At 43.8% G+C, this 25701-nt stretch overlaps 1 protein-coding gene across 2 annotated transcripts in view; it reads left to right on the top strand.

Moving 5' to 3' along the window:
* large1 (LARGE xylosyl- and glucuronyltransferase 1) overlaps positions 1-25701 on the top strand; it is a 106502-nt gene that overhangs the window by 52486 nt on the left and 28315 nt on the right. For both annotated transcript variants that reach the window (XM_080757330.1, XM_080757329.1), the window contains exons 5-8: positions 4562-4685; positions 6462-6633; positions 22052-22156; positions 24665-24777. In XM_080757330.1, the coding sequence (XP_080613456.1) occupies positions 4562-4685; positions 6462-6633; positions 22052-22156; positions 24665-24777 (514 nt within the window). The remainder of the gene's footprint in view (positions 1-4561; positions 4686-6461; positions 6634-22051; positions 22157-24664; positions 24778-25701) is intronic.

Raw genomic sequence — 25701 nt, 5'->3', positions numbered from 1 at the left:
AAGAACGTGGGGACACCCCCGAGATCCTTGAGGGGCTCCTTGAGGTCCCCGCCAAAACGAGGAACAGTTTGATTTCACTATTATATCACCAACTCAGTGATGGAATGCAGCACTTCTTTCCTCCAGGACAGAGACCTGAACAACCTACGTAACCGGATTAAAGTTTAAGAAATCCTTCAGCTCCCCGCAAACCCCCGGGAACGAGGGCACCCCCGACCAATTTTGATTGATTGATTGATTAGTTTATTAGACAGCAACAGAGTACAGTCAAACACTTAGTCCAAAAGGGATAGCACCAAAAATAAGTTCTTGTCAAAGATGCCAAATGCCAAAAGATCAATTACTACATCACCTTTACAGCATTTAGACCTGAGGTCGATTCTAAAGAATAAAGTTTTCTGGAAAACTTTATTCCAAGATTTGTTTTTACATGCTGTCAAAATGTTGAACTCTCTCTTCAAAGTTCTTTTCAACTTTGCCTTCTGATACTTGTCTGCTATCTGTCTCATATGCCATGGAGTTTACCACCAGCTTTGGACTGCATTCACAAGCAACCTGAGACAAAGGGTTGTTAGGGTGTGTGTGTGTGTGTGTGTGTGTGTGTGTGTGTGTGTGTGTGTGTCACATTTTCAAGGAGAATTTGTGTCCTTTCATCTACACATCCAACAAACAGTGAAGCTCAGGTTCAGTGTTCTTTATTGTTGAGTAACAAAAAACAATACCCTTTTTCTGCTTTTTGGATATTGTGGCAGCATATAAACTTTTGTTTACCATATATTTTCAGACACAGCGATTTTTCTGAGCAATAATAAAGAACATTGAACCTTTTGGTTTGACTCTCCCCACTGTTGAGAGTATCTCCCCACCTACAGTATAGAACTAAATCTGATCTAACAAAAAAATAAATACCCTTGTCGTCCCTGTCACAAAGTCTTAAATAGTGGTACGCGGCCTGATTCGTATACATTTGGGGGTCATTGACATTAAAATGTTTGATCACCACTGCCCTAGAAGTTAGAACTTGGTAGTTCTCAAAGTGGGGTCCGTGGACGCCCAGGGGTCCTTGAGGCTCTCCTCAGATTAATTATTGATATTTCGGAACCAAATGAATCAGAATCACTTCATTTGTCATTTTCCCCATGTACAGTACTCACATAAATAATACATAATGAACATGAAATACCGTTTCCCCTCAGTCACTTGAAGTGCAACATAAAACATAAAGCCTATTTTTGAGTGGTGCAACCACTCCAAAGAACAGCAATGTCCGTGTCTGCCTATGTGTTCATGTATGTATTAATGAGCACCATAATGAGTACCAGTAGGGGCGCTGTTTGCCAGAAACAGAGACAGTGCTACACTGTTGCCTGCTAATGAGAGAGAGAGAGGGGGAATGAGAGAGGGGAGTTGCACCACTCGGTTCACACAGGTGTGATTATTCTTTTTTACATAAAACAAAAAAGACATAAAAAAAAGAGCCCCACTATGTATGTATGATGACGTGCAATTCATATAAAAAGTTAAAAGGTTACCAACACAAAACATAGCCTATGGATAAAGTCCATCCCATGGTGATATCCTTTAAAATATCGTTACCAGCACAGTTTTATAAAGTGCTGTTGTGCGTTTTATAAAGTTTTATAAAGCACTTTCAAAAGTGCAATTACATTTTCAGTCCAGCACCGTCCAATCGGTTTAGTCAGTTTTCCGGGGGTGGGGATTGGCAGGGGGACTGTAATGAACCATTACTGGTCTGTAACATTAAACCAAATGGACACTTGCAGGTCTGTTACATGGCTGTAACCTTACCAAATGGACCCCTAACAGGTCTGTTACATGGCTGTAACCTTACCAAATGGACCCCTAACAGGTCTTTTACATGGCTGTAACCTTACCAAATGGACCCCTAACAGGTCTTTTACATGGCTGTAACCTTACCAAATGGACCCTTAACAGGTCTTTTACTAGGGCTGTGAATCTTTGGGTGTCCCACGATTCGATTCGATTCGATTCCGATTATTAGGGTTACGATTAGATCCAAAAACGATCTTTAAAAAAAATTCTAAAGCATTTATTTTCCAGATTCAAAATTATCGTCTATTCAAAATGATTCTCGATTCAATATTACAATACAATACAGCTGTGCTGATCTGAAGTGACTAGTACTGACTACAGTAACTTGAAAATGACTGAAGACACGATGTTTACTGTGATTAGGGTAAGCTCGTTTTTTTTGGAAATTATTAATCGATTTTGAATCTTTTGATTAATCTCCGTTCGGGGCGCTGAGTGTAACTATTTGATAGGACGGAGACCTCCGTTCTGGCCGAGTGTTAAGAGGCACGCTCACTTCACACGAGTGTGATTTGTTTTCCTTCTTCCAATTAGACCTTTACGGATCAATTTGTTTCAGTTTGCTCACTCAGCGTTATGGTGGTCTGTGGGCTCAGTGCATGCCAAAGATAAGACCTCTTATTGATCATGCGAGGCAAATTTCTATTGCGGTACAGCAGTTAAAAACAGACTACGGGGCATGACAAACAAAGATATCACAGTCAAAGCAACGGCATCAGTAAGTTGGTCGCAATAAATTCAACATACAATCTACCAAAGCATGTACACCCCTCAGCAGTGCTTGACAGTGTTCATTGTGTTGGCTACCTTTTTTTATATACTGATGAAAACATTTAGTCAACAAATAAAAACTAGACAGATGAGATATAGTAGAACTAATACAAGCTTGTAGATCAGCCATTTTCAGCATGCAGCTGAAAAAAGTATCAATCGGGCATTACGACGCCATCAAATGTACGGTAATTTGATTCAAAAGACTATGACCCAAAAGTTAGTCGGTAGTATTATAGTTTGAGCTAGAAGAAAAGGACGCAGTTTGGTTGATGTATTGATTACAAAGCACACATTCTCTTTGAGTAACTGTAAAGAACCCGAGCTTCAAACACTGCGGGTGGGGTTAAGTATTCTCTCTGTTGTGGAATGAATTTCAGGGGGACTGTTTACAAAGACTGTGCTCGAGCCATTATTCTCTGCGGCCACGCAGATGATTCCCCGAATCGAAGCGCTCTTTAGAAATGTCTTAATCCACTGCATCGGGACGAGATTTTATTAGCCGATTATGGCAATTAGATGATGAGATTGCCGTGGGCACAGCTCTGATAAACTGCGATGTAACTCGTGCTGTGGTTGGTGTGGAACCTTCTGTGTCTGCGTGTGTGTGTGTTGTTGGCAGGCTGGCGTACAGCATACGTGTGTGTGTGTGTGTGTGTGTGTGTGTGTGTGTGTGTGTGCTGATGAGTCACCTGCCACTGTTTGGCCTCGGCACGTCTGCCAGTCTGGGCTGTGCTTTTTTCAAAGTGAGTTTGAGATTTAGTTTATTTGTTTACTTTAGGACAAAATCCCGGTCAAAATATCCTTAATCGATGGCCTAGAAACTCCAGGGCAAATCGATCGTTATCGGACCCAGGAATCTGTCCTCTCCTCTGATGTGTATTGGATTTGCGATCGTGACCTTCAGTTGTACCCTATTATGCGGCCATACAATGAGTCCATGACATAGGGTAGAATGATTACCACTAAACATTCCACCACCATTACAAAATAACGTGTTAGTGACGATATAGTGATTCATAATGATATGGTCAGTAATGATTTCGGACTGTTTGTTTGTGTTTGTGTGTGTGCGTGGGGGGGTGGGGGATCCTTGAGAATGTTCCAGGGGGTCCCCCCCAGCTGAATTAGTTAAAATCTGTCATGGAAAGTCCCTGACACAACATATTTTCAAATGTGGGGGTCTATGGCCAACTACATATTCATTTGGGGGTCCTTGACATGAAATGTTTTGAGAACCAGTGTTGACTTGTTTTAGTCGACTAAATGTATTTCGGCGAGCCTCGATGGCGTCATAATGCCTGATTTTACAATTAGTTGCAGGGCTGAAAATATTTGCACCCGAGCGCAACCGAGCATCAACAGACATTTTTCGTCATAGCTCTAATCCCCTCAAGGACCACTGGTTTTCAACCAGTGGTTCAACCAGTGGTTGAAACCAAATAGACCCGTACGGTTTCATTTTACGCTCTCAAGAGTTAAATTATTGTTAGTTTTAGTTTAGTTTAGTTTATTTCGCACAATAAAAACAGTACAAAAAGGTAACATTAATAAAAGAGAAGTGTGTGCAGGTGAGAAAAGAAACCCAGGGAGGGCTTATAATATGTGGTATGTGTTAAACATCTTGACTGCATTACTTAATTTACAAGAAGTCAATTGGAGAATGTAGGAGAATTGTAATTTTGATCGTTTGCCTGTTATCTCTCCTAATGGCACCAACATCGACACGCCATGGAATTGTGGACAAAATCTTATCCAACGACAAGAAAATATTCAACGTTTTGGGTCTCATCAGATGGTGGTCCGTCCGTGGCTCAAATGCCAAATAAGTAATGGGCCCTTGATGCAAAGAGGGTTGAAAACCACTGCTTTAGTCGAGGAAATGAACAGTGTTGAGAAGGCGCTGCTCTCATGTGCTCGGTGTGCTTCCCTGCAGACGGAACCCCCTCCACTTCCACTTCATCACGGACTCCATCGCCCAGCAGATCCTCGCCTCCCTGTTCCACACGTGGATGGTGCCTGCGGTCCGTGTCGACTTCTACGATGCAGACGAACTCAAGGTGAGAGCAGTGTTGTTGTTTTTCTTTCCCTGTAGACTTTGATTTAGTCTTAGTCTTGTAGTCTTTTGAAAAACACTCAAAGAACACTCAAAATCTTAGTCTTTTAGTCAATTAGTCTTAGTCTTAATGCAATGTTAATTGCAGAGACCTGTACGGGCATATCGATATTATCATCTATCAGACTGGATATCATTTGCATAACATTGCTGTTGGACAGAAACCCTGTATCACGCACGCACACACGCATGCACGTGTGTAATGTATTTTATTTTATTTCTATTTTATTATCATTATTACTATTATCAAGCATTAATAAAACAAAATCTTGCAGTATTGCCACTGCATTTGGGAAACAGTGTGAGGGTGAGCGGGTGCATGGGTGGAAAATGAGGGGTATTTATGCATTGCATACTGTATGTACAGTATGAATATGTTCATTCCCATGTTCATCACATGGGAGGGATTTTTTTAAACCAATAAACGGATAAGAAAAATCCAATTCTGCCCGACAGCAACAATATATAATAATAATTTAGATTATTTCATCCATTCACCCCTATTTTAGTCAGTATTAGAGCAGCAGAACTGTAGACCAGAACCGCATGTGATTTACTGTCCTTGAACTGTCCGTGAACTGCCTAGTGTTCCCTTTGAATTATTATATGCATTATAAACAGTCATGGCATATAATTACAGAACTGGAATTATTGATATAATTATGGGATGGTAGATTTATACAGAATTATAAACCCCACAATATACCAGGGGAAACGCTTGACTTCTGCGGGAGCCGATTTTATCTGAAAAATGGAACTGAAGAGATGAGTTTTTTTATTGTATTTCTTTTTACGCTCGGGCCAGTGGAAGTGTTGGTGGAGATGTATTCATTCGCTGTCGGGCCTCTTATCTCCATTGTTCAACTTGTGTTATTTATTTTTAAATAAATGAACGCCGTACTTGATCACACGACGGCGTCACACAAAAGTAGCAGATCTGCAAGATCTACAAGTTCGTAGCGCGGCACTAGATCTGCTATTTTTGAAAATGTTTGAAAATGTGGCGCAAATCTTTGAATACATTATTATTTCAGAGCGAACGTTCTTTGCTTCTGGGGGATCCCTGGAACAACATATTTTGAGATTGGGGTCCACGGCCAATTACATATATAATTCTGGGGGTCTTTGACATGAAATATTGCGAGCCGCGCCGAGCACCACTAATAGAGGGTATGCACATGACGGCATCGTACCTGGATGTTATGCGGGAACGCTCACTGAGTGGCAAAAAACTACTTTCTGGCCTTGGCAGCCCATTCATCCAATCAGAAAAGTCCTGTCTGATTGCATTAAACAATGTTAAACTCACCAACATTGCAGCTGTACGAAAAGCTTGAATTATCCTCTTATCTGCAAAGCTTTACAAGCTCTTATGTTAGCTTCATGAACTGTTAACATAACTACATTGGACACAAAAAGACTAACATTTTATACTAGTCATTAAGTACTAGTCATTTAATACTAGTCGTGAAGTAATTAAAGCGGGTTTGGAATTTTGATAGCTGAAATAAATACTATATCAGTATTCTGATATTAAGGGCCACATTAAGTGAAGGTGGGGGGCCGCATGTGGCCCCCGGGCCGGCCGCCAGATGCCCACCCCTGCTCTATATAGAAACGTGAGGTTTTTCAGAAAACTGTCGTGATTTAGAAGACATTTGTAGAATCTGCTCTCGGGTCTAAATGGGACAATAATGATGTGGTCCCTGTGCCGTTTCAGTCGGAGGTGTCGTGGATCCCCAACAAGCATTACTCGGGCATCTACGGTCTGATGAAGCTGGTCCTCACCAAGACCCTCCCCTCTGACCTGCAGAAGGTCATCGTGCTGGACACGGACATCACCTTCGCCACCGACATCGCCGAGCTCTGGGCCGTCTTCCACAAGTTCAAAGGTCAGAGACCTTTTCCTTTCCCCTTCTGTGGCTTTGCCTTGTGTTTTTTGTCTTTTTGTCTTTGTGTTTTTTTTATGGACGCTAGCCCCTCCAATGTCTGGCTTTTGTGTGTGATGTCATTGTCATGTTACCAGTAAGACGCCCTGAGTGCTGGAACAACAGGTCATATATGGGCTTTTTTTGTTGTTGCAGGGAATGGCGTAAAATGTGTGCTAATTAACCTTTAGCTACAGTAAGCCCCGTCCTCTCCCACTTAGACATGGATTTTACACATACTGGTTCATTTTTGGAACTAGACCTTCAAAATCTCTTCTAAATCCGTCAAGGCCTGCCATATGCACTGGAAAAATATGTGACAATTATTTTTTAAAACATCATATAGGAAATGGGTGGAGAGGTTTGTCTACTATAACCCATGTTTTGCTTAGCTGTGATTGGACCATAGCAGTTTGGAGAGGGGCTTAACTATAGGTCAATTAGTAAGGCAGGGCCAATTAGGGTCCATTTAGGGCCCAAGTAAGGTTGGGCGTTAATTTTCAAACCTGTTTTCGCCAGCTGCCGGGTGCGGCTGCGCTAATGACTTTGGGGCGAGCCTGTCTAGAGTTTGAATGTACAGACAGCAGACAGGTATCCGTTAAAAGGGAGATATCGAAGAGGAAGGACGGGTGGGGAGGATCAACATATGGAATGTCAGAACAGGTCACCTCCATATATGGAGATATAAGGATCAGATCAAAATGGTGTTTTGTGAGGTCAGATGTAGAGTTGCTGGGCGGCTCCATATATGCAGATCTAGGTGATGAACCAGTCTTCTCCATGTATGGCTATCCAGGGTTTGATGAGGTCATTGTCGTGATCTTCATATATGGAGATGGCCATATATGGAGCGTGTCACAAGGCGTGATGGATGGACTGACTGACTGACAGGTTTTCATAGTAAATCTACAGTCGCAATTAAACATTTGGCTATTCGAGCTTGCAGATCGGTTTCCTTCAGCAGAGTTTTGGTGCAGAGGGAAACGAGGATGTCAGAATACAGACCCCTGTGGGACCCCGTCAGCGAGGTAAATTGGCTTCATAAGACGTTGTGACATGGCTACTTTGTCCGTGCAGAATCATGCAACCATCGACACAAAGGTTTAGGTTGGGGACGGGGAAGGAAACCTATTCTGCTATTTTCACAAGATGAGATATATCACTCACATACTCGCATATCATTGTGCTCTGCGAAGAGCTATCTCTCTCTCTCAGTGAAATGTTGTATCCGTTATGAACAAACACACATCTCTGGCTTCTGTAGGCGAGAGAAATTTGAAATGAGTCAGAGCGATGTTTTCCTCCCTCATACTCTTGTGGCCAGCTGTTGAGACCATGACCTGCCTGCTGCCTGTTCTCACCTTGCGCTCCGAGGTATTCAAATGCAATGAATTCTGGGACAGTGGGCTGGCAACAACAACACATCTTTTGTTACATCTTGATTGCTCTTCTTGTTGCGAAATAATAGAGACGAGCAGCTGTTCATGTTTCAAGGTTTCAGACTGATGAAGGACTGTGAAAGGATTGGCAAAAACAAACCATCATGCGAGTCGTAATAAGAAGGTAGTAGTAACTATACCTCGGTGCACAGGCCGGGTTGCCTATAGCCAGGATCTGCAAACGTTGGTCATAGCCATGTGGAATGGGATATGAAAAATATAACTCATACATTTTTGATCACATGATCCCAGAGATAATGTGTACCGATTGTATGTGAGTTTTGGCCAAACTTTTGTAGGAGTAGCAAAAAGTGTGTTTTGAAGAAAACAACACTATGGCAGAAAATGTAATCTGACACAAACAGTCCTGTGTGTTGTGTCATGATCCAAGGAATCCAGGGGGAAAACATGATGATTGTGCGACTTATGGGGAGATGTCCTTGTCTTATAGTGGGAATGTGAGTGCAAAGTTTCCCAGCAATGGGTCGCTGTGTTCATGATGTGTAGCCAATGCATGGAATGGAATGTGAGAAATGTCTCGGTCATATGACTGGATACATGCATACCGATTTGCGTGTTGTTTGAGTTATATCAGACACATTGTTTTGCATGTTTTTCTGCCTGCTGGTGACGCTATAAATAACAGGACGATGTGCCAGAGGATTTTCCTTGGCCTCTAGGGAGTTTGGGCCCTTTTTTTTTGTCAGTGCTAGCTGACAGCTGGCTGATCTACATCAACACATTGTGAGCTTGTAGAGCCCCTATTTGAACTGTTCAAACATGTTTTTAAAAATTGCAGAAAGGGCAAAGACGTTTAGGGATAAGGGGTTTAGCACTGACGGAAATGGCGCAAAGTTATAGCACGGTAGCACCACCATGAGGCTGATGTCTGTATTTCTTCCTTGGCCTACTGGGTAATGTGTGTATGTAACTCAAGGATATGTCACCAAGGCATGTCTACAGCCTACAGATAGATAGACCAATTATTTATTCATCCCGTGGGGGGGGGGTTCAGTCAATGCCAGTTTATGTTTTCCAAATTATACCTTTCAGGCATTTTTTTAATGAGAACCAATATTGTAAGACATTTAAGCTGTCAATCCATTATGAATGGATATGTACAGAATATTTAATGTGGAGATGATGAAGAGTGCTCGCCACGTGTAACCAAACGGCCCCGAATAGCTTCAGGGTCGGTTGACATTGATTTAATTGATTATTAAATCGATTGATTTAATATAATGTGAAGCAGTAACGGGGGGCAACAACATTGTCCCAGATTGATAAGCCCCACTGTTTACATTCTGTTCATGTCATTTTACACCACATGAAGTGAAGATATAATTTTCTGAGTTGGTGTGGACTTTATACCAGTGAGCCTTACATGGCTCAAAGCAGACAAAGACACACAGCCTTAAGTCTTTGGACACCAGGGTGCGGCAGATGCGGTCGGTGCGAGTGCCAGCTAAATCTGCAACATGAGCAGAGAAGAGGAGGTCTTGTTGTTTTGGCTGAAAGTGAAACTACACAAGCCCCCGGATCTGCTGAGGCCCAAAGAGGCCTACCTGGAGCTTGAATTTGTTTTATTGGGAACCGATCATGCCTACTTCATCTCATTATGAGCCATAATGTCAATAAATACATTGAGCAGGTGTGCACGCAGTGATTTTGGCTGTTTCTTACGTGGACGCTAGCGGTGGCTAGCAACGAAGCAAAAAAAAAGAAGCTAATTCATATTTTAAACGCTCGATTAACGCTAATTAATCAAATCTCGGGATCTCGTCCCTGGCTACCTATATGTGCACAGGTAGATTAATCTCATTATCTCGGGCATGGCGTCCAGTTAACCAACAAACTACTGTATCTATTCTAGTCCCTGAGAGGTCTCCAGCTAAATTACGTAAAGTTTCCTACCAAATGGATCGTTATCTTTAACTCTTGAGAGTGTAAAATGAAACCAAATGGTTAATGGACCACTGTGTGCTAATATTGAGCACACGCGCCAGCGACAATATTAGCTATGTGTCATTCCCATTTTGTCTCTACTTGGCAGGCCGCGATGCCTTATTTTTCCGTTTTTAACAGACTCCACACTCCACAGGGCGAGGGGGTGGTTAACACAGAGAGAGAAACGGAGTGGTTGAAGACTCTGAATGTAGCACTCCAAAAGGGTGTAGAATTTCACACTTCAATCAATACGGTCTAGTGGTGGAAAAAGTGCTTTTTTATTATGTTGTACTTCAGTAAAAGTAGCAATACCACAATGTAGGGCCCTCCCTTTAGCCAATTTTAATATGATATATTAAAGGAGGAACATGAAAATACAGATCCATAAGCTCCACAATGTGTCGCATCATGCTGCATTGTGGGTTGCAGATGAGCTTTCACTCCATATATGGAGATCCCAAAGTACAATAACCAGGCTCTCTCTAAATATGGAGATCACGGGGGGGTGGATGGGCGGGCGGGCGGTCACTGAGGGCCCCCCAGACGACAGTAGGGGAGAGGGGAGGGATGGAGGCTGGCTGGGAGGTGGAGTAGAAGGTGGTGGTGGCGGGGAGCCCAGGAGATTTATGAGCGGTGGTGTGGTCCCACTGCACACCACAGCCAGCCGCTGGGGGCGCGGTTGGATCAATCTTAATTAACAGTTGACTTCAGTGCACCACCCCTGCCTCGCGCTCCCTTTGCTGTCCAGGCTGCCGGTGTCGTCTAGGCCCATTACTTTTAAAGGTGTGCGCAATGGCCCGCAAAGAACACTCACAAAATACTGCTACTCTATAGGATTAGTATATATATATATATATATATATATATATATATATATATATATATATATATATATATATATATATACTGTTAAAGGTTTCATGACATTAATTTTCATTTATTTTTACTTTCCGTTTTTCTTTTAGGTTTTATGACCTCAATTAAGTACACCCAAAAAACCTTTGAACATTCAGTGGACTTTCTGTGTCCACTGAGTTTTCTCCGGGGTTTGGAAGCCTTTTGAGCTGCAATGAAAACAGGCAAAATAGTGACATCGAGACTGTCTGCTCAGGTAATGCTTCTGTAACCCCCCCGGCTGTGAGCACCTCGCAATGCTTCTGTCCCAGTGTCTCTCTTTTTAAATATACAAAGGAATTAGTGACATATTTAAATAAATAAAAAATTAGCCGAAATAGCAAATCTACAAGCCGTGTAAACTATATTACATGTAATAATTTCTGCCTGAATTATGACGATTATGGCGATTATGCAAAAATATAATTGTGACAGGCCTAGTGTATCGGGCTCTGTTTCTCTCTTTCTTACATATCAGTCCGTCCGTCTCTCTCTCTCTCTCTCTCTCTCTCTCTCTGTCTGTGCTCTCTCTCTCCTTCATTCTGTCTGTCTGTGCTCTCTCTCTCTCTCCCCTTCATTCTGTCTGTGCTCTCTCTCTCCTTCATTCTGTCTGTCTGTGCTCTCTCTCTCTCCTTCATTCTGTCTGTCTGTGCTCTCTCTCTCTCCTTCATTCTGTCTGTCTGTGCTCTCTCTCTCTCCTTCATTCTGTCTGTCTGTGCTCTCTCCTTCCCTTTCTCTGCATTCTCACTTTTCCCACTCTTTGTCTTGCCGAGTCTCCCTCGGTTGTTGTTTTCTTCTTTTCTCTCTACCTCCCTGTACATTTTTCAGAGCTTATTATATGCTTAGTATACCAGAAAGGTCAATGTTGTTTACTTGCCATATTATAATGAGCATTAGTGAGGACTAATTATTGCCGATAATGTTAAAACGTAGCTATAGGCAAAGTGTTCCTTTATACCCATTTAGACCTGAGGACGATTCTACAAAGGCCTTCTAAATCCTGGCAAGTTTTTTTTAAATACCTTCTATGTCAGTGGTTCTCAAACATTTTCATGTCAAGGACCCCAAACATATATGTAATTGGCCGCCGACCTCCTTCTGAAAATATGATGTTCCAGGGACCCCCCCCCCCCCCCCCCAGAAGCAAAGATTTGACTTGTAAACATTCGCTCTGAAAGAACATATATTCAAAGATTTGTGCCACATTTAGATGATTTTTCAAAACATTAGCTATTGAAAAATAACAGATCTACAAGCTCATAGCTTATTTTTCAATAGCTAAAGTATAACATAATACTTAAAACACAGAAAGGCTATTAACATTTGAAATGTAACAATTATATTGTACTGTGATGCCCGAGAGAACGTGCTTATTCTCAAAAACAGGAAATAAATTTAAAAAAAAGTTAAAAAGAATAAAAAAACACCGAAAGGTGTTCCCGTCCAGAATTAACACTGTAAATGTTACCGTAAAGGGACCAAGAACAGGGTAGAAAAGTTAACCACGTCTGAAAGCGGCGAAAACACTGACTGCACAGCTTCCACAGCGGAGCATTGCTGCCCGGGTGCCTTGATTGACCCTGGTAGGAACCCTGGTGGAACCCTCAGCGAGGTTAAAGGTGTGACATGCACCCACTTCACTAATTGGTATATGTTCGTCGCCTGCGGGCTCCGAGGTCCACACATGGGATGGTGGAGGCCAGGGCACCCGTCTATCCATCCCTCTCTGACTCGCTGACTTTGTCACGTACTGTGAAAGCCCCGGCGCTAATCAGCCGCCAGCCACCGCTATACGGAGCGGCCCGGTGGAAATGAGAGCCACACGTTAAGAGTCCATATTTCATTTATAACCTCCCTCTCTCTCCCATGTGCACACCGGCCCGCCAGGAGTACATGCGATGACCCTGACTGCTTTGACAAATGGAGCCGTGTGCGGTTTGCGAGGCGTGTGCGGGTGGGGGGCGGGGGGGTGGGGGTTATGCCAAGGTGAGCTGGGTTCTGTATGTAGTACTGTACATGACCCCATTCAATGCTTAATGAGCTCTTGGGAGTTGTGCATACGTGTGCTGACCTTGACACTGTGTGTGTGTGTGTGTGTGTGTGTGTGTGTGTGTGTGTGTGTGTGTGTGCACGATGTACTGCTGGGCGCTATGCACAACATCAAATATCATGTGACCAAGTACCTCTATCGATATTCTGACAATAATAATCATATTGTAAGGACGATATCATTCGTTTTTCGAAATCACTTTCGAATGCGTCACGAGATAACGCCTTATGCCGTCGACATATTGCCCAGCCCTGTATGTGTTTAAATTGTGTCCTTGTTTGCTATAGCTGGAACAATGCACGGTGCCTTGCATGAGTCTGTGTGCATTTCCGTTGAGCTGAGCAGGTAGGACTGTTTTTCTTTGTATTTGTGAGCAGTACAGTATATCAGCCAAACAGGAGCGGAACCTCACCGCTGTGTTTCTCTAATGGTTGACTGCATTCTGGCATTTTATTTCGGGAGAGAGAGCCAGTGTTCGGAACAAACAAGGGCTCATGAATAGGATTTGAAATGCACACGCACGCTCCGTGTATCTCGCTCTCTGCCTCTCCCTCCTCGCTTACTCTTTCTATCGCTCTCTCTCTCTATCGCTGTCTCTATCTATCTTCCCCACGCAGAAACTGTATCCTCCCTAGACGGGCCATTACAAGACCAACATGTTCTATTCAACGGCCTCATTGACCAGAAACATCGCTTCATGTGCTCTCTCTCTCTCTCTCTCTCTCTCTCCCTCCAATTCCGGGGATTTTGCTGAGTCTGTCTTGTCCTCGGCCACGTGGGCAGAAGAACAAGCTTTTTGCCTTACAGAGGAACACGCCCTCCTCCTCGGACGTTCGACCACAAATTGCTCAGTGTGTTTATTGGCCAATGTTTGGCAAGCGTTAGACGGCACATGGACATTTGCTAGCGCCGCCGGGGCAAGGCTCTGCATGTCTGCCGAAAAAAATCAATAATGTAGAGGTGTGTGCTCTGCGGATGAGATCACTGAGTTGGCTTCTAAAGCGGTGCTTCTCAAAGTGTGGACCGGGGTCCTTGAGGAGGTTCCAGGGCTTCTCTAGCTGTACATTTGTTAATGTACAGTATCATTAAAATCTGCTTCAATTCAACCCTATTTATATTTTGGCTATTTAAAAATATAGCCCATCTCAAGCTCACAACACATGGGTTCTTCCCTCCAACAGATATGTCGCTATCGTTGAGTCCTGACTATGTACAATTGTACAGGAGAGAGTGCACGGACAAGCGAAGGTTGGGTGAACACATCCGTCCCTGACAGTTCTTCATCAAGACTGTTAATGAGGCGGGAGTGGATGTGCTCGCTGTTAAGGCCCCTACCGTTACTATGGCGATATCCGGAAGGAGAGAGAGAGAGAGAGAGATGGGCGGTGTCAGACGAGAGGAGGGGGGGGGGGTGGTCAAGAAAACCACCTTGGAAATTCAGATGTGGCGATTAGATTAGTTCATTATTCAACCACAGGCCTTGACGAAGCAGCTTCATCCATCTTCACCGCTGATGGCTGCTCTCGGCATCCGGAGGCCTTTCTTTCAGCATTGTGTGGCTGGCAGACTTACTCTGTGCAGTGAGCAAACACGCCATTACCCTCCCGTGACCCGCGGGGATCTAATGCGGTGTTTGGGAACGTTTTTTAGAAAAAAGGATCGCACAACTATAGCGTTTAGTTTAACTCCTGTGTCTTTTGATTAGACGGTACAATAGTGACTATATGCACTAGCTAGCCTGAGTGCAGTCGGCCTACACGCAGACACTGTGACCCTCCCAAAACGAGACTAATGTCAGGCCTTGTTCGTTCTGTTCGTTGGTTAGAAAGCTGCAGCGGGGGACGCCATGCCGAGGCCTTTGCTACACACTCTAGTGCTGTATCACCTGGTGTCATGCGGTGGCCATCACATCTCTGACATCAGGGAGAGTCTTACTGCATGGGTGTGACCATACAACAATGCATTAGAAATGGAACAGCATGACAGCATGCTATTGTTTCCCTTCACCAGGCTAGAGCTAGTCCAATCGACCATTATTATTATTATTATTATTATTTAGTCAAAACATGAAAGGGCCTTTCTGTGTGGAGTTGCATGTTCTCCCCGTGTCCCCTAGGGTAGGTACCCTCACAAAAAACATGCAGTAATTCTGGTCTCTAAACTACCACCCCCTGGCCAGCCGGGGCGCCTGATGGAGGGGAAAGGAACTGGTCGGAATAACGTGTTCCTTCCACGCGCTACGTCCAACCAGGGAAACTCCCCCTGTCAGGTGCAAAGGAGCAACCTGGACACTCATGCATTAAGGAAGAATGAGTTCAAGTCCGTTGCTCTCCCCAGGCTAGCGGAGGGTGTGTAGAGCCCAGGATCACAACAGATAATTGACACAGGGGTGAAAAATGGGTTACAAAATCGTGGGATAAAAAGAAAAAGAAACCCCTCACTTTACACGAGTGTGATCTTTTTTTGTTGCTTATAAGCTGAATGTGCTCACATAGAAACGTTACTGACATTTTTCAAATGTATTAAAAAAAGAATTCGCTCATCATACGCCATTGTCAAAATATCAGTCAAAACATTGGTAATCAGTGGTACTACTCTCAAAATTGAGATGGGCATTGGACCAAAAAATATGGCATTGGGTCAGGCTCTAATCAGGCTCTTTAGTTTACCCGACATCCACCTGGCTTCATCCAGGATCCCCTGTTGGCCACGGCGCCCAGCTGGAAGTAAAGTGTGATCTATGGGGCTTTAATGGTGCATGGAGGATCAAAGGGAAGCCTTATAGATCAACCTTTGGGCATGGTGACACTCTGGCCGTCCTCAGTAACCGCCATGTCAATAGAAACGATTTTTCCCAGCATTCATAAAGCGTCTGCTTTCATCTCGCCCTTGCATTATGTACCACTCACACAGTGTGCCCTGTAAAAAAAAAAAATACACAATACAATAATTGAGAAGAGAGAGAGAGAGACACAGGTCGCCCAAGACACAGAGATGGAGATGGGAGCGGCGGAGGCACCGGGGCGAGAGCGAGTTATCACGGCGAATGCAGGTCTCCGTGTAATATTGTTTTGATTGACAGAAGCAATAATTGCCCATCACCGCTTCTGATGAAGTCTCTTTCCAGAGAGCCAGTGGCCTGGAACACGTCGCGCACACGTAGATGCTATTCCAGCTCATCCAGTGTCCTCCGGCCTTGAGGCGGAGTGATCGCCAACGAGACGGATGCTTTGTTGGCTCTCTTTTCAACCCCCAGAGTAGCAGAGAGTAGTCCTTTCCCTTGGTGGCAAAAAAGCTAAATGGAAAGACATGGAGCATCACATTTCAAAGCACAATCATCTGCCAGCATTGCTGCTTCAGCTGAGCAAGGCAACCGCTCCACACAACGTTCCGTGGTTTGTGTTCGGGAGGGAGAAAGAAGTACTCTATTCCAGTACAGTTAAAGTATATATATTTCTGGTCAAATAAGTTCAATCTGCCCTTTCAAATTGTGTACTTTAGTTAATACACTGGGAACATTTCAGCATTGAAAATATCCAATAGTGCTTTATGTTTAATATCAATGCATATAGTTAAAGTCACAAGCGTCAAAGAACTCCAGAACTGTTTGCAAAATTAAAATAGTAACTGTAAATGTTGCAGCTAGACATGCTCGGATCACACCTTGCCGCAAGCCCAACCACCCCCCACCCTCCGCGCCTGCCAGCAAACGTGGAGAGGAATTGTGCCGGAGTGCAGAACATCAATCGCGGCGCGGTAGATAGTGCTGCGCTCGCGTCTTGGTTCCGTGTTTGTTTGAGCCAATTCCAGTCCGTGAGGTGAGAACAAAATGGAAATGCGCCGACGGAAGAATTGTGACCCGGAGTCGTCGGTGTAGCGTAGCGGGCGAGGGCAGACATGCTCTCTCTTTCCGTTTCTCTCCTCCTCTCTTTATTTCTCTTCTCTTCCTAACCCTTCTCTCTTCCCAGACCGAGAGGGCTGATTAATCATAGCAATGAAACGTCTTGAGGTCTCACCAAGAATGGAGGTCGGGCATTTTTAAAGAGAGTTAATACAGGTGACAAGTAAAAAGAGAGAGAAGGAGGAGGATGGGAGATAGGGCAGGCAGACAGTACAGTACAGTATGATGAATAGCGGAGAGTTTGGGAAGGCCTTATCTGACCCTTCATCCCTCTCGACTCCCTTTGGCTCGCTCTGCTCTTCTCTGTGATGTGGATGTATGAATGATTAATTTGGTCTACTGTATGCCATTACTGTATAGATATCATCAATGGTGGGCACAAACCTTGTCCGTAATTCAACTTTTCATGTTGTTTTTTCCATAAATGAAAGCCCTATTTTGTCGTACAATTCAGTGTTTGGATTTGTGTCTGGAGTCTGTTGGTCTTATCAATATTTTAACGAAAAGTATTGGCTTACCTACATTTGAATCATTGCTTCAATTAATTTGCTACAAATAATAGTTTTGGAAATACAGAATTTTTACCTGACAGCAACAATGGACATAATATACTCATATACTTTGGTACACTTTGGTACACTTTGTGGTCTAGCTGAACAAGACATCGAAAGCATACATGTCAAACCTGGGTAACAGGAATCCACTTTGAGCGGTTGCTCTGCAAAAACAAAAGGAGACCTGACATGACATAAATGGGTCAACGAGAAGGCGCGCCCCCCAGAGCTGACATCACTACCCTCCTCCACCTGGTCCCCCGCAAGCTCTGCCATTGCGCCGAATAACAGGAGATGACACTTGGCAGCGCGAACTCCCTCGGTGTCTACCCTTGAATTATGGACACTTAAGTGTATTAGCGCTTCCAAAGTGCATTGAGGAATCCCTCCTTCTCTTACTCAGCAGATCAAACATTTGGTGACGGTAATGCTTTTTAGCTGATCACTTTTGGTGTCCCAAGGACACATCATCATGAGATACATGCACACACGTATACGACACGGGCTCCATCCGTCTGGGTTTAGCACAGCTAGCGAGGCGGGGCGTGACGTGCACCTGTTAACCCATTCTGACCTGAGATCAGATTCATACGAGGTTTCCACTGGACACACACTGGTCTGATTAACCCATTCTGACCTGAGATCAGATTCTAAAAATGTTGGTCGTTCTTCGATTTTTCAAAAATAGCAGACCTACAAGCTCGTAGCGCGCCACTCGGTGGCGCGCTATGAGCTTGTAGATCTGCTATTTTTCAATAGCTAAAGCATAACATGATGCTAACACCAAAATGGTGTTCCCGGTCAGAATGGGTTAAGCGGTCCGATAATAATGAATTTCCACAGTTTTGCAGGCTGTCTACAATGGAGGGCTGCTAAATGGGTAAAAGTTGACGTGACTGTACACCATGACAGGCTCATAAATTACAAAATAGATGTTGGGCTTTGCGTCACTGGTATCTTTTTATGTATTTTTTTACAGAATTTTTTTTGATTGAAATGTACACGAAGCAAATAGCATGTGTCCTCTTACTGTCAACATTAAAGCTGTAATTATCAATTATCTTTTCAGTGATTATTCAATTATCAATTCCTTTTTCATTTATCAAATGATCGAGAAGCGTTTTTTTCCCCAAAACACATGCAAACTCATTGTAACTAAGATATTCAATTGAAATTAATATATTTTTTCCATGCCAGATTTAGCCACTACGACCGGAAATGTCCCGTGCAAACTGCTAGCCATGCAAACTCATCTGGCTCTGCTCTGTGAGCCAGATGAGTTTTGATTCAGTGTGCCATCATCGTATGTACAGTATGTTGATATGAAATACCTACATTATAGTACACCTGTACCAGTAGAGTATGTTGATACGATATATAACATATAGTAGATCTGTATGGTAGGGTATGCTGGTGATACACCTATGTGCAGTTGTCTGAGGTGATCTCCCATTGAGACATGTAGACCCCGGTGTCGGGACACCTACAGGACAAGTAGCCCTGTCTGAAGCTCATAAATAATATATCCCGTGGCTAAGCGGGGGGACTTTCTCTTAGAAATGTGGTACCTTGTGCGGGGAAGGTCATAAAAGTTATGGATCGCAGCTTTAAATCTTGAGAGTGTACAAATGGAACCAAATTGACCGTTTAGTTCCATTTACACGGCTCTCAGAGTCGAAATTAACACGGAGGATTATTGCAGCGTGACCTTGGGACTCTCAGGTACCGTCCACTGCAGCCAGTGTTGGCTGCAGTGGATGTGCAGTTAAAAAAAGAGAAAAAATCTCTGGATTGATGGAGAGATTTCCATCTATCTTTCCACGGCTAATTTAATTAAGATGCGATAAGTTCCCCCCCCCCCCGTAGCTGCTCGTACGTCGGCTGATAAGAGTATGGATCGCATGGGGTCCACTGTCTGAAGGCATCGCAGTGCACTGCGTGCATCACACTGCAATGAATCTAATGCATTCTGTCCAGACTTCTAATCTATAAATAGCAAGCTATTGGCTTTAATCCGGTAGTTGGCTGACAAGCCAGATAGCCAGCCAGCCAGCGATCTCCAGATCAATAGCTACTAAACATTGCAATGTGAGCTAAGAAAAAAAAGGCACGGTAGATGACTGGCCTTTGAAGGTTTGGAGCGGTTCTGAAGAAGCATGTTTTGTGTTTGTGTGGTTATCCTGTTTCTTTGAAATGGGATATCCTGATTACGATGTTTGTCTAAACAACAGGGTTTTCTTTCCGTCTCTTTGTCTAGGCGTCGAGTACAACCATATTGATTTTTGTTTTATCTTTCTCCCTCACCTGTCAAGGCTGTCCAGCTTAAAAAGAAACGCAGGCATTGACAGGGATTTGAAGACACTCCATAGTCTTCACTGTCGGGAATCGTACCCTCAGTTCAGTTGCTATCCTGTTTTATCTCATTATGCATGACAAAACAGGTTTTTGGCTGTGGGAAGCGTACAAATAAATAGTCATTTGCCAATAGAAGGGACTCTTAATTCTAACTTTGTTCTTTCTGCCACTTAAATGTTATTCTTATTGCCACTTAGATTTAATTAGGTTTAATTGACACAAGTCAAGTAAAACCACCTTTTAAAGCATCTCCCATTAAGCGGAACTGGGTGTGTTTTGGCGACCTGATTTAGATTGTCTCACACAGTGATCATCTCTAGAGCGGAGCGGTGGGCTTTGTTTTTCAAGGTGTCTAAAGGGCCACTTGTTCTCCACTGCCGACTCCAATAAGCTGTCATTAATCTTCCTTAGAGCCTTCATAAAGGCTGTCGCCATCACACCCCTTCTCTCTGTCGCAGCTCCCATCTCCTCCCCCATAATGGCCATCTCTTCGTGACCTTTATCTCCGCCTCATGTAATCCTTCGCCCCCAAAAACTCCCCACGGCCAGCGACCAGTGGTGATTTACATGTGCGCTTTACATCGCTCTTTTGCCTTTCTGCTTTGTATGTTGGCGTCTACCCGCTCAGAACTGTAAAATTCACTCCGTCTGCTTAAGTCCACACCGAGGGCTTATTACATTTAATTTGCAGCATTTCTCTCAGCTCCACCAACGAGAGTGGAGTGACAGTCCGGTTACTGAGGGGCGGCAGTTAAAGCGCTCTGCAGGGATTGTGACTTGCAGTTGAATTGTGCGTACATTTTCACCTCATGAAGATATTATGTTCCTCCCGGTGCCGTGTTAAACTAGTTGACCCAGAAATGGCTGCTGCTGAGCCCTCATACGACCCTGCCTCTGTCTCTACACAGCAGAAACTTGCCTTGCAGTCTCCTCGGCATCTTTCACTATTTACAGTTTGCCAAAAACCTTTGAAAAGCGAGCTCTCTAAGAATGTTGCAGATGTAGCAAATCGCTCCTGCTATATGTAATTAGCAAGACAAATGCATAACACACATGCACACAACATGCACAGATGTTGCATCTGGAGAGGGAAGGTCTGGAGCTCTCTGGTGGAGCTGTTGCCCCCACGACCCGACTGTGGATATGCGGTTGAAGATGAATGGATGGAGACTATATAGTGAACACGTTATTTTGTAATAGTGGTGGATTGTTTAGTGGTAATCATTCTACCCTATGTCATGGACTCATTGTGTGGCCGCATAATGCATAGTAGGGTACAACTGAAGGTCACTATCGCAAATCCTATACACATCATGCATTAAGCTGGAAGAAGGATGCTAATATCGATATGTCACACCACACAATGACATTTAAGGTGACCGCAGCCCGGGACGAGGTAGTGTCCTAAATGTTTTTGTTTTTTTGTTTTTTTTCGCACACAGCAACAGTTTCCTATGTGTGGGCAGTATAACTTATATTCTCATTGACGGGGTCTCTTGCACTTGCCACTCTCCAAACAGAGGTCTGTGCTCTCAGAAAGGACACACTATTCAGTGTGCCACTTCTGAATGACGAACAAACCAGAACACTGGATTTGGTTCAAGGCTTCAATAAGGTGGAAACGGACAGACAAAGGCAGACGTTTCGACGCGTCTCCTCCAGACTGTGCAAGGCTTTAACCCATTCTGACCGGGAACCCGTTTTGGTGTTAGCATCATGTTATGCTTTAGCTTATTGAAAAATAGCAGATCTACAAGCTCATAGCGCGCCACCGAGTGGCGCGATACGAGCTTGTAGGTCTGCTATTTTTTGAAAAATCAAAGAACGACTGACATTTTTAGAATCTGATCTCAGGTCAGAATGGGTTCATCAGACCAGTGTGTGTCCAGTGGAAACCTCGTATGAATCTGATCTCAGGTCAGAATGGGTTAATAAGGTCACGGTGCAAACGGACACAAAGGCTAACGTTGCGAAACGTCAAAACGTTTGTATATTTTGCTTCCACCTTATTATCAACTTAAGAAAGACGTGGTGTGTATGAATGTTAGTGTTTGTCTGCTTGCGTGCACCTTATCATCATAAGACGATGTGGCATGTCGAAACGTTCGTTCCTTATTAAAGCCTTGAATCAAATTGAGAACTCTTGTCCTTCCATTGCTGCAAGAATAATGGCAGTTCCTATTCTGTGAGTCTATTCTGTGACGGGCAGTAATCATTGTGTTCTGCTTTGCTTTGTGTTCAGGTCAGCAGGTGCTGGGCCTGGTGGAGAACCAAAGTGACTGGTACCTGGGCAACCTGTGGAAGAATCACCGACCCTGGCCCGCGCTGGGCAGGGGCTTCAATACAGGTACATGGAGAAAACTATATGGGCAGGGGCTTCAATACAGATACATGGAGAAAACCAGCGGGACAAGAGGAAGGAACAGTTTGTTTTCACTAAATAAGCTTGTTTAATTTCAAGGACCCCCAGTTTGATATGCCTTATCGTATGCCACAAACCTCCATTAGATTTATTTTTGTGCCTCTACATTGTGAAATCTTCAGTGTTCATTTGCCTCTTGAGTGTGTACAAATGGTGCCGAACGGACTCTTACAGGTCGTGCAGTATACACTCTGAGTTACAGACCCATAAGGGTCATTTTGCCGTGGACCCCCTGGAATCCACTCAAGGACACCAGAGCGTTGAGAACCAACCAGTGGCATGATGATGGAACTAAATATTGTACAACGGCTTTTTAACTTCAACGACCCCCTGTTTTTTATATGCATTAGGCCTCAAACCTCCATTTAATGTTTAATTATTGTAATCTCTGGGACCCACAATCTGTTTTAATTTACCTCCGAGTACATTGGTTCCATTTCTACAGCATTCTCAAGGGTCTAGTACTCTAGTTATAACCATGAATCATTTAACACACTCAAGGGCCCCTGGGGGTTCCTGGACCCCCACAGTGACATGCAGGTTGTTTAATTATGTATTAATTATGTAGTTTGTGTTTAGGCAAGGAAAACAATTATAAATAAATAAAAAATATGATTTGTCCAGAAATATTGTGACGTTGCCCCCATGACTGCTGCCATACACTAATTTGCAAACGACTCTACGTGAATAATGTTTTGCATTTTTGTGTATTCCCTCATGGGAAAGCTTAAAATTAGCTTTCTTTGTTTTACCTCTACGGACCTCGCAGCACACAGCGGGCATCATTTCTCTCCCGTGGAAGAAAGAGGGTGTTATGAGGCAGCATTGATGAGATGTGCTGCCTTGTTAAAAGTTGCAAAAGTGCAAAAAAAACTTTTTCGAAATGTAAAAGTGTACCTTCAGATAAAGCACTGCTGATCGGGAAATGGATTTTGATTGCATCATGATCACACACGGCATCAAATCCAAGCAGATTTTTAAACCGGCTCGTCTTATTGGACATCCAACGGTAGACGCAGATGGTAGGGTATAGAGTATTATTGGCCATAACCCCCAAATAAGATGTGCTTTTTCTTCTTCTGGATGCGAGAGGCTATCCCTCTGAATTTCACAATGGATGTATTTATAGGGAAGCGCTAAGCCGTTCAATGTGGCCACCCAGGGTGGCATAACGGCCCCTCTCCTCAAACAAACCTATATTAAAGGCCCGGGTTTTCCGGTGGCCATAAAAGTTGCCATGCCGTGAATCCACAGGGACCGTCTTTTTCGAGATGGAGCGTCATTTTATGCCCCCCAGAGTCTGAGGAGGTTTTATTGCTAATGCATTGCATAGCACGGCAATCTAACAAGAGGGCTCTACTCAGCCAGCTCTACAGTAGCTGCCTTTCCAACGGCAGCCCAGCCAGCCAGATGGGAGCACAGTGGGGAGTGAAAGATGGTTTGTTTGTTCCCAGTTGAAAAAAATGTTCACCCTGTGTCTCCCCTTCTGAAAATTGGCCCATTGCTTTTATTTCCGGCAGCAAATAGGAGTTATTTTGTTAGGCCCACAAGGACAAAATGTACCGAGAGAAGCAGGCGTATACTCCCCATTAGCCAAATATCCTACATTTCAATCACTTTTCTTGTCTTCTCTCTACCAGAGCCTAGGCCTGTCAGCATGATTGCATAATTGCCTGATCGCAATTACGTTTGAGCTAGTTGCATTTTCTTTGCATAATAATTGGAATCGTTTTTATTCATCTGTGTAAAAAGAGCTAGATGACATTATCAGAAATGTCATATTATTTCCCCTCCGTCCACATTTGTTAGGCATATGCAATTTTAGTTTAGGAAGCCTTAAAGGAGTTGCACACCCCATGAAGTCTATGTTGTCGCCAATACTTTTGTACTTTAGCTCATGTCACATTTTGAACCCAGGACTGTTCCTTGCAATCGGAGTACCACAACTGCCTGCAGCCTTACAGTGTTATACAAACACAGAGTTGCATTACTATCACCTCTGTATCCAGAGGGTTGCCAGATAGGACCTGCTTTTACTAAAATAATAATAGTAATAGGCCTACTAGTAATCAGTCATTGTTTTCCCATAGGGATATTCCGTTTCACAGTCGGTTCAACACAACGTATCAGCGAGGCAGTTTGATTAGTGGAGCAGTTGCTGAATAGACAAAACTCCTACTAAAGATGGGAAGATGTAAAGTGACTGTTGAGGGGACTATTGGTGTCATTTACTTTTGTGAGTGCTAAACAGATGATGATGATGGCTTTATCGTTCATATCATATCATGTGTGGGAAGGCCATCAATCTCAAATCTCAAACACTGTGTTGAGTGAATTTATTGTGTGTGTGTGTCCCAGCTATTTTCATTGCAATCCTAAAATGATGATGTCCTCACAAGTGTGTGTGCGTGTGTGTGTGTGCTCGTCTTGCAGGTGTGATATTGCTTCTCCTGGACCGTCTACGGAAGCTCAGATGGGAACAGATGTGGAGGCTGACTGCAGAGAGAGAGCTAATGAGCATGCTGTCTACCTCGCTGGCCGACCAGGTAATACACACACACACACACACACACACACACACACGAACATACACAAACACTTTGATCATTGGTACATACTCGGGAGCCGTGATGCATGTGGTGAATACATGGTCAACATGCAATGTTATGACGACCTCCTACTTAACTTGCTGTACCTTCTGGTCATATGGGACCAGTGGTGTCATGCATGTAGAACGCAGTACCGCGCCGTCGTACCAAACGAAGCTTGACATGCATGCGCAGGAACGGAATGGTGCACGTGCGTGCACGCCAGAACGCGTCCCCCTAGATTCAAGATAAGTCAGAGTCACCAGACTTTCCAAGACGGTACAAAAAGTACCCAGTGGTCTAGGTTTACTGGCAGTGGGCGCGGCCCCCTATTTAGCCTGCCCAAATCAAATGGCTACTCTTTTCTTTTTTTTTACTTTTTAGTTTTGCGACTGCAGGCAGCGCAGTAAAGAAGTTTGTCTGATTATTTTAAGTCTACTTTTGTGTTTGCGTGTCTAAAACTCTCATACACTATAAACAATATAGGCTATACAGCTGTTCTGTGCGCACATGTACAGTAGCCTATGTAGGCGCGTGCGCAAGGGTGACGTCATTCAAATGCTGTTGTACCGAAAATCAAAATCACCATTTCACCACTGTATGGGACACGTATGCCACGTTTGAGACCTTTTTGTCGAACGCCCTCTGAATAATGCACGCCACAGAGTGACAGAGATGTGGTGAATTACATGGGGTGCTTACTTAGTTTAGACTAGTCATTAGGTTTAGGTGTGCTGACCCGTGGGAGGTGATGGTGAGATAGGTTGTAGTTGTAGGACTAATGACTGGTCTAACCCAATGACTAGTCTAAACCAAGTACTGTCTAAACTACGTATACTGCACCCGAATTACATACTGTAGGTACCATACAAAACGGCACCC

Source organism: Protomyctophum bolini (assembly GCF_963924005.1).
Source record: "Protomyctophum bolini genome assembly, chromosome: 23".
Taxonomy (NCBI): domain Eukaryota; kingdom Metazoa; phylum Chordata; class Actinopteri; order Myctophiformes; family Myctophidae; genus Protomyctophum; species Protomyctophum bolini.
This window is presented reverse-complemented; position numbering and strand designations above follow the sequence as displayed.